Here is an 18,676-nt window from a genome sequence, read left to right on the forward strand (position 1 = left end):
CCCTTAACCACCACATAAATATACAGGATTTTGTTGTGTTTTGTTGTTAATTTTTTTTTGATGCTGAAACTTGTTTAGAATTAGTTTTTAAATAGAATTATATTAGTTTAAAGTAACAATTGTAAAAAAAATAAAAAAAATTTACCTTAAAAAAAAATATTTTATTGTGAAGCGTGTTCAATACATTTATTATTTTTATTTTTTGATTTAAAAACTTTTTTGGGTATGAAATCTCTACTATAGTAAAAAAGAAGCACATTTTACTTTAGAATTATTTATTTTTGCTAAAAATGTAGATTACAAGGATTGTAAATATGGACATTTTACCATGTTTGTCTAATATTTTCTTTTTGTATGGAAGTCTTTGAAACAAGGCGCTGCACAAAGGCCAACGTCACAACTTCCACACTGATACCGGGTCTTCCGTCTTATTTTCTTACTGGAACAGACTGCACATCTCCTTGTTGCATTTTCTTTCTTCTCTGTTCCTGGTACATATTCAGGAAAATGTCGTTCCTTGAGACGTAAGGGGTCATCTTCCAGTGATGGACGACCGTGCTTAGGAGCAACGTTCTCACCCTCCTGTAGATGGTTTCGGACAAGGGACTCTTATAAGCTTTTTTCTGAATTCAAAGGAAGTCAGTTTCCTTGGCTTTTTGTGTGCAGTACATGAGCATTGAAAACACACATGTTTATCAAGTGCCTAAACTCCTTCTTATACCACCTTTTCTGGCATTTTCGTTCGGTAGGGTAGGCCGACAGCATTTGGTCAACTCTGAAGACACCACCCATACAACGGTTGTAGTCGTCAATTAGATTTGGAACGAGAGCTGGTTTCCCTTTACTAACTACTTCCGTTACCCCAAGTTCATGAGTAGTGCTTAGACAAAGGACAGGTCGCTTATCAACCCATTTCATCACCATCATTGTCCCAGTGCTGTCATACATCGCTGTCATTTCCCCTTTTTTGAGAGGTTTTAAAACAAGTTCTTTTGGGACATTTTTACGGTTTTTCCTAACCGTCCCGACAACATCTGTAAATATTTTCTTGCACTAAATAGTGAGTTCTGGGCTGTTATAAAAGTTATCTACATAAATGCAGTAACCTTTGTTCTCAAGGCCATTCAACAGAGTGAGAACTATGCTAGCGTGGCCAAGGCTGTTGTTATTTTGAATGTCAGTCCCTGAACCACAGTAAACTTTCAATTTCCAAATATACCCACTGGACGACTCTGACAGCACGTATGATTTGATGCCAAACCGTGCCCGTTTTATGGGGATGTACTGCCGGAAGCCTAAGCGACCTTTCCACAACAAAAGGCTTTCATTAATGGCTAGGTTTTTTTCTGGTGTGTAAACTTCTTCAAATCGTACACAAATAGTCCAAAACAGGCTTTATTTTTTGTAGCTTTTTGCTACCTGGTCCAACTGGCACCTCATTGTCCGAAAAATGCAAAAAAAGAGAAAGGAGTGACAGCCTATTCCAGCTTATCAAACTACCAAAACCTGGAGTTGAGAACAAAGGTTTTTCAGTGAAGTAAAAATCAACTTCTGGCTTCCATATTACTCCATGAAGAATGTAGATAGCCAATAAGATTCTCTCTAATAGATCTCGTCCCTAGTAGTAGACCTCCAGGCGTGAAATCTCGAAAACTGTAGTAACGGTTTATTGGCGAGAAACTGATTAGCATATTTATTCATTTCAAGAACAATCAAATCTACCAACTCATCTGTAAAGTAGATTTTGAACAATTCATAAGGATCGTTATTGTCCTGAACATCGACTTTTATCCCTGGAGTACCAGTAAACGCAGTAGGCCTAGGCCTACAATCAGGCGAAGTGTTGGCATGCTCACTCAAAGTAATTGGTAAAGGTCTTACCCTTATTCCAACAGTTTGCACTCCATCTGTAGGTAGTAGAGGCTGGTCTTCTTCATCAGAAGATAGGCCTACCTGCAGTTCATCGCCGAGAAGGTCATCTTCACTCTCAGAGTCAGAGTCTAGTAACCAATTGTCAATTTGCTCTTGAAAAGCAGCCATATTTCGATCAAGACATCACTGAACAATAATTCACTGAGTACTATAACCGCTAACAATCATAATATATAAACTAGGCTAATTGAAAACTATAAAAAACTATTGAAAATGAAAAAAAACTATTATAACTAAAACTTATGTAGGCCTGTCCAAACACAGTGAGGCTAGCAAACGTAGTGGCAAATACACCACGAAATGGCGGATAGGACAGCCAGACCACACCCACAAAGGCGGTGCCTAAGCGGCAAAAAACATCCTCTTAGTTGGTGCTGCTACCTTGCGGAAGCAACGGAAACTACTTGGAAACTGATCTATGCAGAGAACGATATATACTGATGCATTAATACATCAAGAAACAAAATAAAACGGGAAAAACGCACTAAACGTAATATTACATCAGCGGCACTTTTTTGAGCACAGGCCACTGACGTAATATTACGATGGTGGCGGGCAAGGGGTTAATAAACCAATTAACAGCTAGCTCTTTGTGGCTTTAAGTTATAATTTATAATGATATACAATTGTTTACAGTCACAAGAAATTATTGGTCCAATTGATTGAAATTCAACGGCACGTCTGGATGTAAACCAAACAGGTTGTTTAGTATTTTTTTAATGCTTTACGCCATTTTTGGGTTCCTAACATAAGTGGGATGTGCACAGTTGCCTTGCTTTTGCCACATTTTCAATGTAATTCGAGGTTTGTTGGTGATAAGCTATTCAAATATGCTTTTTGGTTCTAGTACTTAAGAGACTGGCTGGAGCTTTCATGTCAAACCAATCTTTATTGTTAAAATATACAAACTAGTTATCTTTTAAACACTTGTTAAGCCTCCATTTTTTAATTGATTCAGACTAAACTTGGTATTAAGCACTTGCACATATCTTGCACAAGAGTATATATTTGTTTTAATTTAGCATTTTGACATATTTATTATTATAATGGTACAGTATTCAATCAAATATCTGAATATAATATTCCTCAGATTTTTAATTTCTTTAATGCAATAAAATTTTATCTTTTCTAAAATGTACGGTAATAAATTAGTACATAAAATCTTTTGAAAACGATCATTAAACTGAATTAATTTTATGTTTATATACTGTATGAACTCTTGCCCCTAGAGTCACAAATTTCTTATGTTGTGTTATCAGATTAAAATGTATATAATTCCTATATAACATTTGGTTTTGTATTGTTTTACTAGAAGTAAATAAATTGTAGGGACATGTTTTACGTCTAATGCTACTGTAAATGTGGGTTACAGCGAACAGAGCAGGGTGTGATAACCTAAAGTGTTCCCATGGCTGCCAACAGACTCCCAGTGGAGCCATGTGTTACTGTCCCACCGGCCAGCAGCCCAACAAGACTCAGTGTGTTGGTGAGTTGTATAGTATACTCGTACAGAATAATTATATACAGACTCCCAGTGGAGCCATGTGTTACTGTCCCACTGGCCAGCAGACCAACAAGACTCAGTGTGTTGGTGAGTTGTATAGTATACTCGTTCAGAATAATTATATACAGACTCCCAGTGGAGCCATGTGTTACTGTCCCACCGGCCAGCAGCCCAACAAGACTCAGTGTGTTGGTGAGTCTCTCGGTATGTAGAACTATTCTATACTTATTAAGTGGTCACTGTTTGTATAATTAATTAACTCATAATATTGAGTCAGTGTTGCATACATACTAACATGTATAAAATAGTGTTCAGAAATTAAAATACAGCTTTTAAAATCTATTACATGTCATCATTGATCACACTATATAAAAATGAGATGTGGTGAACTGGGGACAAGAGTTGAGGTCTGTTGCAAAGATCACATCCACTGGTGTGCAAGGAGCAGTCAGAAACTGTTACAGGAGTTAGCAGTTACATTTTTTGTTTAAATTATTTTAATATAAGTATGATGTAGTATTTTGAACTTAATTTAAATTATTTGTATTTTTTAAACCTCTTTTTATGCACTTGCTTTGCATAACATTATATGAGGACCCAAGAAGTAAAGGGGTATAAGTGACATTTTTTTAATATTAAGATAACTGCATCACTGAACTGGAAATAAATTATTCTATTTGGTAGTAAAGAGATCTAAGTGATGAGTCCAACAAGTGCTGCTATCTAGCAGCAAAGCACTTAACCTCCAAGCCAACTATGAGTAGGGCTTGGAAGAGAAGAGGTACAAGTGCACTTGTACCCCTGTTCCACTGTGTCAGACTGTCAATTGAGTTTGTTTTCATTGTAAATGGGTAATGGTATTGCTGCTCTAAAGCAATATTATGATTTTATTTTCTTTTTAAAGTAATACTTTAAAATATATGTAAGGCAGAAGTCGTAAGAACAGTAAAAGAAGAGTGTCGTAAGCTAAAGGATGATAGCAGAGTTGCGATAATCTTTGACTTGCAAAAGACTATGCCAACTCCTAATGTATCGACTTCTAAAGCATATTATCTTAGGCAACTATGGACTTTTAACTTAGGTGTTCATAACCTACAGACTGGAACAACCCATTTCTTTATGTGGCATGAAGGTCAGGTGTCACGTGGATGTCAGGAAATATCATCTTGTCTCCTAAAATACCTGTGTGATGCCTTCCGCCATCTGTGAAACACATAACTGCATTTAGTGACAACTGTGGGGGCCAAAATAAGAGTCATCTGACAGTAAAATTTTGGCTCCACATTGTCAGAAACACTAATATTGAAACTGTAGATCATAGATTTTTTGTAAGAGGCCATTCTTATAACGAGTGTGACTAAGCCTTTGGTTTAATAGAGTTGAAAAAGAAAAAAACCCAAAAGGACCTGTATGTGCCTCAACATTGGATGGAGCTAGTTACTTCTACAAGTAGAAAGTTCTTTACAGTACAGATGGAAAATGACGACTTTTTAGACTTTCACACACTTGCGCCATTGTTCAAGAAAAGCGTGGAAAATGGAATACAGAGTATGCAGTGGTTAAATTTCCAACAGGACAAGCCTTTCACCCTGTTTTACAAGAAGACAGCTGCAAGTGGCTTGGAAGAGTTTAATGAGCTATCTATGAAGTCCACTCGAGCTGGCAAAATCCCTGCCATCCTGCCAGATCTGTCGCCAGTACCGATTGAAAAAAGGCCTCGTATTAAGCAAGCTAAATATTCAAATCTACAGCAGTTGGTGAACTATGTACCTCCAATTTACCATGGGTTTTTCATAACTCTCCGACATGATAGTCAACATGATGAAGAACGAGCAAACATAGAAGAGGCTGAACAAGGAGAAGGCCAAACTGAACAGGAAGAAGACCAAATTGAAGATCACAATTATGACACTGATGATGAATCATAGATCAATGACGTTAATTGTGTATTAGTTTTATTGTAAATAATAAATCTTTACTCAAACTTTATAATCTCTTCACTTTTGGCCTTTCTCTTAGAAGTAAAAGGGTACAAGTGCTGCTTAGCAATATAAAAATAGCTTCAAAATGAGTAATATTAATAAAATCATGAGTTTCTTTTACTAATAATATTAGTAATGACTACAGTTACTAAACTGGAGAAGAAAAACTATCATTTAAACATCGTGGCAATTACAGTGAAGGCTCAACTTTAAACGGTGTTTACTCAAATTTAGCTTTTTGTCACTTATACCCCTTTACTTCTAGGGTCCTCATATAAATATATATTTTTGTGACAGTTCTTATATCACTCAGAGTAACTTATATTGTACATTAAATGTTTGTGGTGGTTATTAAATGGTTTGTAACATACAAACAGGTTTATACTCAAAATGTTAAGGTTTTTATATAGCTTATTTGTTCTATCAGTCAATATTACAATTTTTTTTAGATATAAGTATTCTCATAAAAAATTTAGAAAGCTTAATTATAATACACCTTTTTATATAGCATTTAATGTAATTTTCAATACATTTTGTAAATGGAGGATTTTTTAATTATTGTGGAATTTTGTTATAACATTTTGAACCCAGATGTAACGGTGAATTTTCAAATTTTTTATTTTTATGAATTGGATACAGAAACATGTTGTTATAAATTCCTTGTGCTGTAGCTATAGACAAAATTTGTTTTTCAAAGCTGTCAGGATTGTTGTATATTAATTTGGACAATTCTAATGTGTTGAAGGTAATGTGAGAATGCCAGACTTTTTAAAGAGAAGCTTACAACTAGTTCAAGATTTACAATTTGATAGTATCTTGGTTATGAATGTTTGGGTTAAAAGTTTCTTTTTTGCATTACCCTTCATTGGGTGACTGAGTTGACAATGTTGTGATTACAGATCTGAACGAGTGCGAGGTGGACGGGTCATGTGACCAGTTGTGCACCAATACTGGCGGGTCCTTCAACTGTGCTTGTGTTCCAGGATATATGAGAGTCAATAGCACCAGGTGTAAAGCCATCAATGGTTAGTCCGATTGTTGTGTTTACGTATCTGAAGGACTGCAAGGTGGGCAGGTTATGTTATCTGTTGTATACCAACACTGATGGGTTCTTCAGTTGTGCTTGTCACAGTATATATGAGAGTAATCATTAAGATAAACAATTAAGGAAGGAAAATTTGAACAGTAATTTTATTATTCTAACCAATCTGTGAGCACAAACTTATCTGTTTTATATAGACTTCAATGTCTAGACATAGTTTTGATTTCAAAATGTTCTGAGATTGTCAGATCTCAAGAACACTGTAGATTTTAGATTAGCACAAGAGAATGTGAGTTTGGAAACTCCTACAGATATCTAATATACTCAAGTTATCATACTAATGAAAAATATGAAATTTTTTCTCGCAATTTTCTCATTGTAAATTTGAATAAACTTATACATTCAAATATTGAAGGACCTGAGAGAACGTAACTAAAGTTTTATCAACCAATTAAAAAAGTAACTTCTTTGCATGCGTTAAAATGTCACATGTTTAAATTTCATGAATGTACTCAGATCTTTTAATTTTTTTTTTATTTTGTAAGTTTATCATTGCCATCATGGTAACTCATAAGACCAATATAAAAATATTTTATTCTCCCATTAATTTTGACATTTGACCAAAGAGTTATTCTTTGTACCAAGAAGAACCTATGTGCAAAGTTTCATGTTTCTAGGACATATCAACCAAGAGTTTTCACATGGACAGACAGACGGAAAGCAGACAATGGCACCATAGTAAGAAGGCTCTGTCAGGTCCTTTATAATATAATTTAGAAAATTAAAAATATTGGATGCCAAAGTGTTGAATAGAAAGAATGTCGAAAGTGAGGTCAGAGGTACCCTAATTCTTTGAGATTAGTTCACAAAGTTGGAACTACTTCATGGCTAACGGTTTCATTATTAGATGACGTTAACAGACGCATTAAATCAACTTATACTGTGAATGATTGCTTTATAGTTAAAAGAGATGCAACATTTTTCTAAGAAATATTTGATTTCCATGAATATGATTTCAGAAGTTGTAAGTAGCTAACACAAAAAAAGTCAATTATAAAATGCTAAATTAAATGATTGAATAACAAATTTATTGCTGAACAATTCTTTGAAGAAAATGCTTGTTGAACTAGTTTTTTACACTTGTTTACAATATTTATCATACATCAACAGAAATAATTTTTCTGATCAGTCAAACAGAACTTAAAAATAATACAAGAATTAGAAGCATAATTAAATGTTAAACTTGCCTGCTGAAATATATAGAACAATTTACTTGAAATTATTACAACTACACTATTGAAACATTTTATCAGACTGTCTAACAAATTTTGATATATGAGAGCTGCTCGGTTAAATACATTTGTAAGTAAGGCTAGTTAAAGTATTTAATATTTTAAATTTGATTTCATATGTGATTTGTTTATATGTATAAATGTATGATATTACAAATATAATAATTTGTACATAACGTTTAAAAATTTTACTGGCCATCAGAGTTGAATTATACATCTGTTCATGCCACATCTTCTTAGTTCATGTCATTTTCACACTTGGTCTTTAGCTCTCATTGTCTAAATTAGATAGCCGTATTGGGTAACATGTACAGCTTAATCGAGATTACATCATTAATTAACATTAAGCTACAGGTCACAACAACAGTAACTTGCTTGGGGCACAACTTTTTGTTATGCCGAATCTCCAATTAGCTCAGATTGGACCCCTGGTCTAGTACACGATGCAGCTGTATATTGTAGTGGTATCACCTTATTTTGCAGGCACTTAAGTTAGTAATTATGTCTGCAACGTTAGTGCACAAGATTATAGTGAGAGTCTCAAGAGAGGTGATTAGCGCCTTGAATTTGCCGGTATACAAAGAGACCATGTCTTGTGACGTCTACAATAACACACTTCTTATCATGTTGGTCTGTTCCGTGATAAGTGTCATTATTACTTTCACTACGTTGGGCTGTTTCAGATAGTGAGAAATCAGACATCTTTAAAATCATGTTCGGACACAATAATTAACATTAATCCATCGACAAGGTTTGAAGTTATATGGACTTCTTACATTCTTATGACCTCAGTATTAATTGATTTTACGGCCATACAGTGCGCTGTGATCCCCATGATGTGGTTCTATCTTGCAGTCAACTCTTGATTTATTTCTGCTAAGTATCCATAAGAGAACGTGTTGACAAAATGAGGAGTATATGTTCTTGTTGTTTTTTAGTTAAATTGTTTTGTTTTGCTGAATAAAATCAGTTTTCAACAAGCTTCTGTTGACTACAGTTATGATAGAAATTGAGATAAAAACTGAGGCTGAATCTGACTATTTTACCAATTAATTGTGTATTTGGTTCTAGAGTCCAACATGTATTAATGTTACAAAATAAAATTAGGTCTAGACAATTTAAAAAACATTTATACAATAAAAAAAATTAGGAGAGGAGAGAGAGAGAGATCAATGAGGCAATGATATAACTCTTATCTCTTAAGTCTAGATTATGTGCAAAAATACAAAATGTATGGATTAGCAGGGATTAAGAGTGAATTTTACTTCCAGAGCCAGCAGATGAGGAGCCAAGTCTGGTGTTCAGCAGTACCATGGATATTCGACGGATATACCTGAATGGAACTACATGGCCAGGCAACAGCTCTATTGCTCAGCTACAGACTCTGGCCCTGGAGTTCAACCATCGCAACCGAACCTTGTGCTACATCCGCAACAATGGAACTCTGGCCCTGTTCAGCTGTGCAAACATTGACGATCTCTCGATTACCTGGGACTTGCCACCACCCACCATGTTCCCTCTCTACGGTTTGTTACTCTCAGGGTGTTTAGTGACAGGGAAAGTAAAATAAACTGGGAATATTCAAAGAATTTTAATATTATGGAAAAATCAGGGAATTTTAACAATATGGAAAAGACAGGGAATTTCAGGAAAATTGTCTTGTTATTATTGTAATCATTAAATGTTTAAATTACATTTGAGTATTCAGAAGATGCAAGACAAGTTTAGACCTGGAACTTTTCGGGGTTGGATGGTAATTTCCAAACACTCCTGCAGATGTTTGGATCTTAGACAATAGGAATGTGTCGCCATGGTGGTAGCACGTTGCATGTTGCCATTGTGGCAGCTTATTTCCATTTGTGTACAACAACTGATTGGAGGACAGCTGATTGGTATTACACAAATTACCGATTGTAAAAACATGATTTTGTTGCACTTTATACATGAAAACCTTACGTAGATAACCCAATTAACAAATTATCCCTGTTTTTCAAATAATATTTTGCTTGCAGCTCTGTATTTCTGTACGTACATCACCGTAAATCTGTTGCGTTTATTTTATGGACAGCAACTGGTCGACAAAGCAATTTATGAATAACTATTAAAAAAGCTTTTAAAAACCTATTAGTTTTATCAATAATAGGATATGAACTATTTTTTGTGTGAAAAATTCAGGAAACGAGCAATTTATTTTTGCACAAATATGGCCAGTTAGGAGTTATCCAGATTATCATATTATTTTACTATCAACATTTTGCTTAACTGGTCCTCAGAAAGTAAAAAAAATCACATTGACCTATCTGAACAGCATACAATAAATGTTTAAAATATATAACATAAAATAATTTTTATTTTATTTTTCCAGCTAATACTCATGTTGCTTTGGATTGGATCTCGGGGAATTGGTACTTTCTGGATGACAGCCGGGAAATGATATTTGTTTGCACTTCAACCATGAAATACTGTCTTATCCTGGTGGATGTGAATCTTAGCAAGCCAAGAGGCATCGCATTGGATCCAACCAAAGGGTAAGTCATACTATGTACTCACAATGATGGTAAATGTATATATTAACCTTAAGTATGTCTTCGACATAAATCCCCGCAAACTCTATACTCGACCTTCACGCCCATTATGCGGTTTTCTTTGAAATATATTGAAGTTTTTTTCCTGAGGGAAAGAGATGATAGTCTCCACACTAAGTACTAAAAGGACCTTTGCACCTCCCTTACTTATATTTGTATCCTCAGAATCCGAGACTTTTACAGAAACCGATCAGATTTCAGGGCTCCTGTTCTTTGATGTCCTTGTGGCCGAGGAGATATGCCCCTAGGAATCTTTTCTGAATTTTAGATATGGCAGGACAGTTTAGCCAAACATGCCCCACTGATTCCTACACAGAGCCTTGCTATGATTATCAGTCTTGCTAAGGCCCACCTTCATGAAGTGTTTTCTAAGGGGGCCATGTCCTATCAGCATCCCTATTATCATTCTTATATCCTCTTTACTCTGATCTAGGAGAGATGCCCACCCTTTAGCATAAGTAGAGATAAACATTTTTGATTGTCTTAATCCTGAGGTCCTACTCCAATTAAAGTATCTTGTCCTCTTTTCCCAATCATTTACAAGAGCTTTGCTGTAGGAGAAAGCTATCCTGCAACCCGGCTCTGGCCCTGCCAAAAAGGGAGCCCCACCATAAAGGACTCCACTCCCATCTTTGCGAGGGTATCTTCTTTTTTATTACCATGAATATCCTCATGGCCCAGCACTCAACCGAGTGTTATTTTATTTTTCTGAGCCAGTTGTAACAGAGCATTCTTGCATTCCCAGACTGTTTTCTAATCAAATGAACAGGTATCAAGTGACTTCAGTGCAGCCTGTCTGTCAGAAAGTATTAAGTTTTTGCTCCTTTTTGCTTCATTTGTATGAGTTTTCTAGCAGATGATTCTATTGCCATGACTTCCATATTTGAAGTTAGTTAAATGCAATAGTATACTTTAATAATGGTAACTGTGGACAAATATTCAAATGCAATGTCTTTTAGTAACTATTGTCCTTCATGATTATTGTGATAAGAAGGCTTATTTTTCTTTCGGAGATAGTGTTTATGAAAGCACTGCGTATCATAAACAAAGTTAGCCAGCACCTGCTGACTATGTTGTTAATGGAACTTCCTGTGGGCACCTCCATCACTTGCTCACTCTACCCACCACTCAAGTCACCCAGTTCAATTATTCTGTCCTTTTAGTCCCATGACAGGTGATTGCAGAGCTACTATTTGTATGTTTTGCTATCATAAATTATTTTTGCGTTTTATCTAGATCTTTATATAAGTTTTGAGCCAATTCATTTTATTTTGTAACTATATTGCACATTAGTATAAATATATTGCTTCATTTTCATCATACATTTATGTTAAATTGTACTTTTATTTACATTGAAAAATATTTCAGCCATTCAATTGCAACAATGAATTACTATTAACATTAAGACAAATCATGTTCTTTAATGTATCAAAAAATTTGAAAAAATATGTATCATATATATATATATTTATATATTCATTTTTTATATGTGGTAATACCCTGATTTAATTTTCAATAAACATTGAATCGCAAAAAGTACTTGCTCCACTGGTACTCAAACCCAGGTCTCTCACAATGACATTTAATTTTCACAGTAAATAAAATAAAGTCGGTTTGTTTTAACAATGTAGTTTTAAGTGAAATTGTTCTGTATATATTAATTGATCAACTAATAATTTATAGAATATTTATACAGTTGTGTTAGTAAATTATTTTACCTAACTAAAGACTTAGGCTACACTGATTCCTTGATAAATAGTATAAACAATGATTACAGTTAACAGACAAGATGGCGTATTTGAGTAGACAAATTAGAGAAATTCATAAGAATTATAGGTGTTTAATTTACAATAGGGGTTGCACAATAAAAGGGTAAACAGTTTATTTAGTTGTGAAATATATTTGATTAAATTTCGGTAGAGCAAGATTTTTAAGGGGTAGTTGATCATGCTGGCTCATCAATAAAATATTGGATGAAAGCTTTATTTATTAGCATGCACAGTCAAATAAATTATTATTCCAGTTGAATGTTAAAATTGATCAAAATATTTAAAATATAAGTAAGGATTAATTTAGGGACAAGTTGAGAAGAAATATGGAAGTTCTTGAATTTATAAAACAGTTAAAATATTCTTCTTCACTATTTTAAAGTTAAAAATGGAAGTTATATGGCAAATACAAAGTTTATCTCATCACTGGTGGTTTTCTGTACCTTAAGTTTCTTGATGCTTAAGAAAGGGAATACCAAAATCAACTGTTATACTGTGTCAGTTAAGTTGAGAAAAGATTTAACTATAGTTTAGGACATGGGGAACAATTTTTGGGAATGGTATCCATAATTAGCTAATGCTGTCTTCTCCTGCTGTACAATTAATTAGTTCAACAATTAGGACAGGAAATTGTGGAATTGCACTGGTGAATCACATTTCTTCCTTCTGGCTGGTTACTTCACTGCACTATAACTTGTTGAGGGGAAATAAATTTAGACTTTGGAACTATTGAATATACTGAAATTGTATAGTGCATAAATAGTTTCCAGAACAATCTTAAATGAAATTTGGTAATGACCTTATGAAAAACAAAATTAGACACTAAAATGATATGACAACTTTAACCGAGTTATCAATAAAATATTTGATTGAACGTTACACATGTATTACATTTATACTGATTTGGAAAAATTAATTACTAAAATTAGAAATTTCTCTAATAAGGTGAGTGAAATTAATTTGATTAAAAATTAATTTATAAAGAGTATTAGAGGAGATGAATTATTATGTTAGTGTTGCATGCACTATAATTTTATTGTAGGCATATTTTGTAGTTGTGTTACAGGTAACATATTCATAACATTTTAACAATCCAATATATTGTTAACATTTCTATGAAATTGATTTTGTTAAAACAACTTTAAGTGAAAGTTGAAATATATCTGGCGCATGTGATAAATTACTGTAATTACTTGTACACTTGCTACTCCATTTATAATTTAAGTGGATAAGACCTTACTTCTCTTTCTTCAATAAATTGTTGCCCAACCACTCTTCAAGGTCATCCACATACCAAGCTCATATAACAAGCTTGATCACAAGCCAAGCTCGTTTACATGTCAAATTAAGTCACATGGTAAGATTGCCTGCATGGCAATCTCAATAACAAAGCAAACACATTCATATGCCAAGCTCATTCCCATAGCAAGCTTGTCCACAATATAATATTCTTTATTTAAATATTCAATTGAGAACTGTAAAGGCATAAATAATTTTATAAAATAGAGATTGGTTAATACTCCATATCATCCAGTTTTTAAATTCCCCAATCAATGGTATATAAGGTATGTTGAAGAAGCCATCTTTTTAACCCATACTCACAGTTTACTTGCATCTTAATATTTGTTGGTAAGGTTTGGACAGCTGTGCTCCCATATATAGTGCTGGTAGGGTGAAATCTGCAGATCAGCTGGTATTGTATATTGTGTAGGTCACATACTCTGGTCAAGTCTTTCCCATAGGCATACATTGTTGCTTGTAAAATGTATAATGATGCCACAGTGAGGTTTGACAGTTGTAGTAAAGCCTGTCTACAGTGTCTTTTGGTTGCAGTCCTGCTAGTATTCTGATAAATCTTTTCTGAATAATCAGAGGTCTTTGTAAAATGTTGTACTTGATTTCCCCCCAAATGATAGGCTGTGGTGGAGGTGCGTTTCAAATAATGCATAGTGTGTAGTAATTGCAACTGTGACATAACTTATTGATTTAATCAGTGGCAACCTTGGTTACACATCAAGGTTATACATATGCCATGCTCATTCAATTGCTAATATTATATTGAAACTGCTTCGAAAATCTTAAATTTATTGACTATAAAGTTTAGGGAGGGATTCTAGTCAAGAGTGAGGGATTCAAGTTTGACTGTCTATTTAGTTGTTTCAACATCTAGGGGATATTGATTAATAATCTGTATGGGTTTATAGGTTATACAGTTATACTGGTTAATGAAATTACTACCTCATTTACACTTGCATGACTTCACATGAAAATATTCTAACTGGTATAGCATAAGATGTAGTATAGCAATTTTAAATAATTTTAATAGTTCAAATTTGCTGTATAGTTGTTTCTAAAATAATATGCTTACGCTACATCCTATTTATAATAAATGTGTGTTGGTGGTTAAAACTATTACTTCTTACTAGTTAAAATTTCTTGAAAGTATTGTTCCTTTTAAAAAAAAGTTATTTTAAATGTGAACATAATGTTGTAGGTTCATGTTCTTCACCAAGTGGGGAGTGACATCGCCCAAACTGGAGCGGGCCCTGCTTGACGGCAGTGAACGCAAGACACTAGTGGACCACAAGATAGTGTACCCGTACGGGGTGACAGTTGACTACACGACACAACACGTCTACTGGGTTGACACCTATCTGGACTTTGTGGAGAGGGTGGACTATGATGGCTCTAACCGCCGGACTGTCAGGAAGGGATTTCCAGTGAGTTGTTCATTAATTCATGTAAGGCAACTATAGTGCCTGTACCTTGTATATATTATACTTGGTGAGAAATATATGCAGCTTTTAAATATTAGAGTCTTTATCATTAATAGTTTGTGTAGTTATTATTAAAACCCTGGACTCCTAATAAGTGGCTCCCTGAGCCTTTTTTCCAAATTAGTGTTATTTCTGCAAGTATTTAAATATATCATTTTAAAGGCAGAGATATAAGTTTTATAAAAGTGTAAGTAAATATTAAAATGTATTTAAAAATAAAATTATACACTTGAATATTATGTAAAAATGGATTGAGTAACTTTAGAACCAAGACAGGGTGTGTGCCACATCAGAAAATTTGAGCTAAATGGCTACACATCAGGACCAACGTATGGTCAGTCAAACAGCTAACTAGTTGTACAAGGTGGCGCAAAAAGAACGCATGGATTTGAGTAACGTAGTACCAGTGGAGGGGAGCGGTCAGTGACCGCCGAGCGGTCAGTGACCGCCGAGCGACGCCATTACCGCTCGACTAGATGGTGTGCTCCGACCTTGGGGATATCACGTCGATCGCTACAGCGCATCCTGACATGTGAGTTACAATTCCACCCTTACAAGATAATGATTGTTCAGAAAATCCATGAACGTGACTTTCACGAATGAAGAGTTTTTTTGTGAGAGAATGCTTGATGTCGTTGGATATGACAATAATGTTGTAATGCTGAGTGATGAAGCTCATTTCCACTTGAATGGCTCAGTAAAAAAGCAGAATTGCGCTACTGGGCAGCTCACAACCCACAGGAAATGCATAAAAAACCACTGCATTGTCCTAAAAGTTACAGTGTAGTGTGGGGTCTCTAAAATTGGCATCGTAGGACCTTATTTCTTTGAAGAGCGTGACTAAACTGTCACTGTTAATTCTGAACGTTACGTGACAATTCTACGCGAGTAATAAATCTATGGCTGTCGTTCGAGGAATGTTTCCTGGTCACGTGATTTCACATTTCGGCGATCTCCATTGGCCTGCACGTTCACTAGATCTGACGCTGAGCGACTTCGTTTTATGGGGACACCTGAAATTCAAAGTTTACCGTTGTAAACCTCGGTTACTCGAAGAACTGAAGAAGTGAAGAAATTGCCGCTGTATCACAGGACACTTTGAACAAAGTTATGGAAAACTTTGAAGAGAGACTTCTAATGTGTATTCATGCAGGAGGACACCATCTTTCCGATGTTATTTAAAAAAATTTGTTAAGTGTTTTATAATTGTTACCACCCGACTCTCAAATTGGATTGATTGATGATTGTTTTGGTATAACTCAAATTTTGATGTGATTAAAATTAACCAACCCTTTTGAAATCCATGTGTTCTTTTTGCTCCACCCTGTATAATATTACAAGCACAAAGGGTTAAGCCAATGACAATGCAGGTTCAGCATCAAGCTATAATGTAAATACACTTACTTTAAAATATTTTTGAATGCATGTGTGGAGTTATTTAATAATTTTGCTTAATACATATTGTACATTTTACTGTATATTTTGATGAAGTTCTCTCAATTCTTGGGATTATGTAGCATGTTATAATACAATTACAAATAATAGGTCTCCCACAAATAAATTATAGTTTTTCAGGTGCAATTTAACAAAAAGGAAATTGAAAAACTACTTAAAAATATATTTATGTTTTTTTTTTAACTTGATAGCATATTATGTTAAAGAGACTTTACTTCTTAATATGTTGCTGAAAAAATAAATTAAATATATTAATATATACTTGAATAGTGTTGAATATGATAAAAAAGTACGCATTTTAGTCCTCGTCTTTCTCACTATCCCAAATCTTCCTATCATAAATAAAAAAATAACCCCCTAAAATTTGTAAAAACATTTAGTCCTCTAAGGGTTGGTTAAAACACTAATAAACATAATCAGAATAAGTTTGAATCTTAAAATTACTGAGCTAAACAATAGAATTAAATAACATTGTTATAAACAACCGAGTCATACTATGGTGCCGGTAGCTAGCGCTGCGATCCAGTATGACCTATACTCAGACTCTGGGTACAGTCTTAATAAAGGCCACAGCAAGTATTATTACAAATATGATTGACAAATGTTTGAGTATTTGAGAAATGTGAGCTCACTTTTTTATAATTGATGATTTTAATTTATTTAGTTTCAAGAGAAGCAGCCCAGAAAGAACATAGTAGTTTTCTGGGACTGAAATTCTGCTGTTGACATTTAGGTGCAGAACCTGTATGATGTGACTCTGCTGGAAAACAACTTGTTTGTGACATCTTGGCGCAATCAGAGTATCATTCGGCTGGACAAGTTCAACACAGAGAGCCATGACACTGTGACCAACATCAGTCGACCGTTCGCCATCCATGTGTATCACCGCCAGCGGCAGCCTGACGGTAATTCATCAGTTCAAAGTCTTGTTTTTGGCAACTTCAATAAATACAAAAATATTGGAAAAAATTATTTTTACTTGTCAGCAACATAAATTTATATAAAGGTGAGGATAAAAATAGGAAAGGAATAGTTAGAGAGGGCATGCACCACAACACTGATTGTGTACAAACTTAACTGACTGTACAGACCCTAGACCATCCTAGATGTTAAGCCCAAACTCACCAATTACTAATCACTGAGATGACCAGTTATCTGCGCCAGTTGACAGTTCATACAGAAAACAATTTCAGTGTTCTTGACAGTTATAAAAGTGTCAATGAAACACAATGCCTCAGGAGCATGTGATTTACTTTTAATTCTTGCTGTGTTTCTTGATAAGGATAAGATTTACTGTATTATGTCACCCCACGACACTAGACTATATCTGAGATGGACTGGAAATAAAAAATAATTTTTTACATATTTCAAAGATGTACAATATGAAAGTTCTTTCTTGATAACAAAGAACTCTTGAAATAGTTGTTTAATGTATAATCTCTGTGAGAGTTCTATATTAGCTTGTTGTCAATATGAATGTCTAGAAAGTTGACATATTTACAAAAGGTTAGCATAATGATTCTCATCTCTAAAAGTTCTATGGCTAAAAATTTATATTGTGTATTTTATTTACCAATAATTTTAATTTTTCATATTGGAATTGGCATTTAAAAACTTCTTTCATATGCATATATAGTTTTTAAAACAGAAAAATGTTAATTATTAATACTGTGTTGAGTCCTATGTGGGTCCAAGGACTTAACCCTATAGGACTCAACATGTAACCTATACCACACTATAAATTTAAAATAAATATTCGTTTAAAAGGCAATAACATGTAACAATAGAACGAGCCCAACATAACTATTTTTGAATGTGTCTGCTGAAAGACTGAGTGTGCATGGCTAGGTATAGTTGGCTTTGTGTATAAAAAGCAACAAGTAGCCAACCTGGGATCACAATAAGCCTGAGCTTTTGTTATCTACTTGTTCCTGTTTATTTCATCTTCATTTTTGGTTTTTAAACATTTGTGACATGTACTAGACATTAAATAATAAATTAGTAACGTTTTGTAATTTTAAGTTTAGGCAAGCTCTTGGCTTTTAACACTACTCATTTTATACATGACTTAGATATCTTTTTATGTGCTCTTGAATTAGGTTTAGTTTAGAAATAAATTTTTAAATAATTGTTAATTAATATCAATAACACTGTATATTCATGTTGACAGCTGATCACCCTTGCAAGAAGGATAATGGAGGATGCCAACATATTTGTATCCCAGCATGGAAAAAAGATTCACCACAAGTACAGTGCCTCTGTCAGCCTGGCTACCGACTGATTCGCACACGGAAGTGTGTTGGTTAGTAAATAAATTAACTCTGTATCATAAATATCT

At 34.2% G+C, this 18,676-nt stretch overlaps 1 protein-coding gene across 1 annotated transcript in view; it reads left to right on the top strand.

The window, feature by feature from the left end:
* The window catches only part of LOC124364525 (low-density lipoprotein receptor-related protein 1), a 221,709-nt gene that overhangs the window by 38,691 nt on the left and 164,342 nt on the right, over positions 1-18,676 (top strand). The window contains 7 exon segments of the mRNA XM_046820081.1: positions 3,305-3,418; positions 6,318-6,443; positions 9,024-9,278; positions 10,118-10,280; positions 14,601-14,826; positions 17,072-17,243; positions 18,509-18,640. Of these exon segments, the coding sequence (XP_046676037.1) occupies positions 3,305-3,418; positions 6,318-6,443; positions 9,024-9,278; positions 10,118-10,280; positions 14,601-14,826; positions 17,072-17,243; positions 18,509-18,640 (1,188 nt within the window).

The sequence above is a fragment of the Homalodisca vitripennis genome, chromosome 1 (genome assembly GCF_021130785.1).
Source record: "Homalodisca vitripennis isolate AUS2020 chromosome 1, UT_GWSS_2.1, whole genome shotgun sequence".
NCBI classification, from domain to species: Eukaryota; Metazoa; Arthropoda; class Insecta; order Hemiptera; family Cicadellidae; genus Homalodisca; species Homalodisca vitripennis.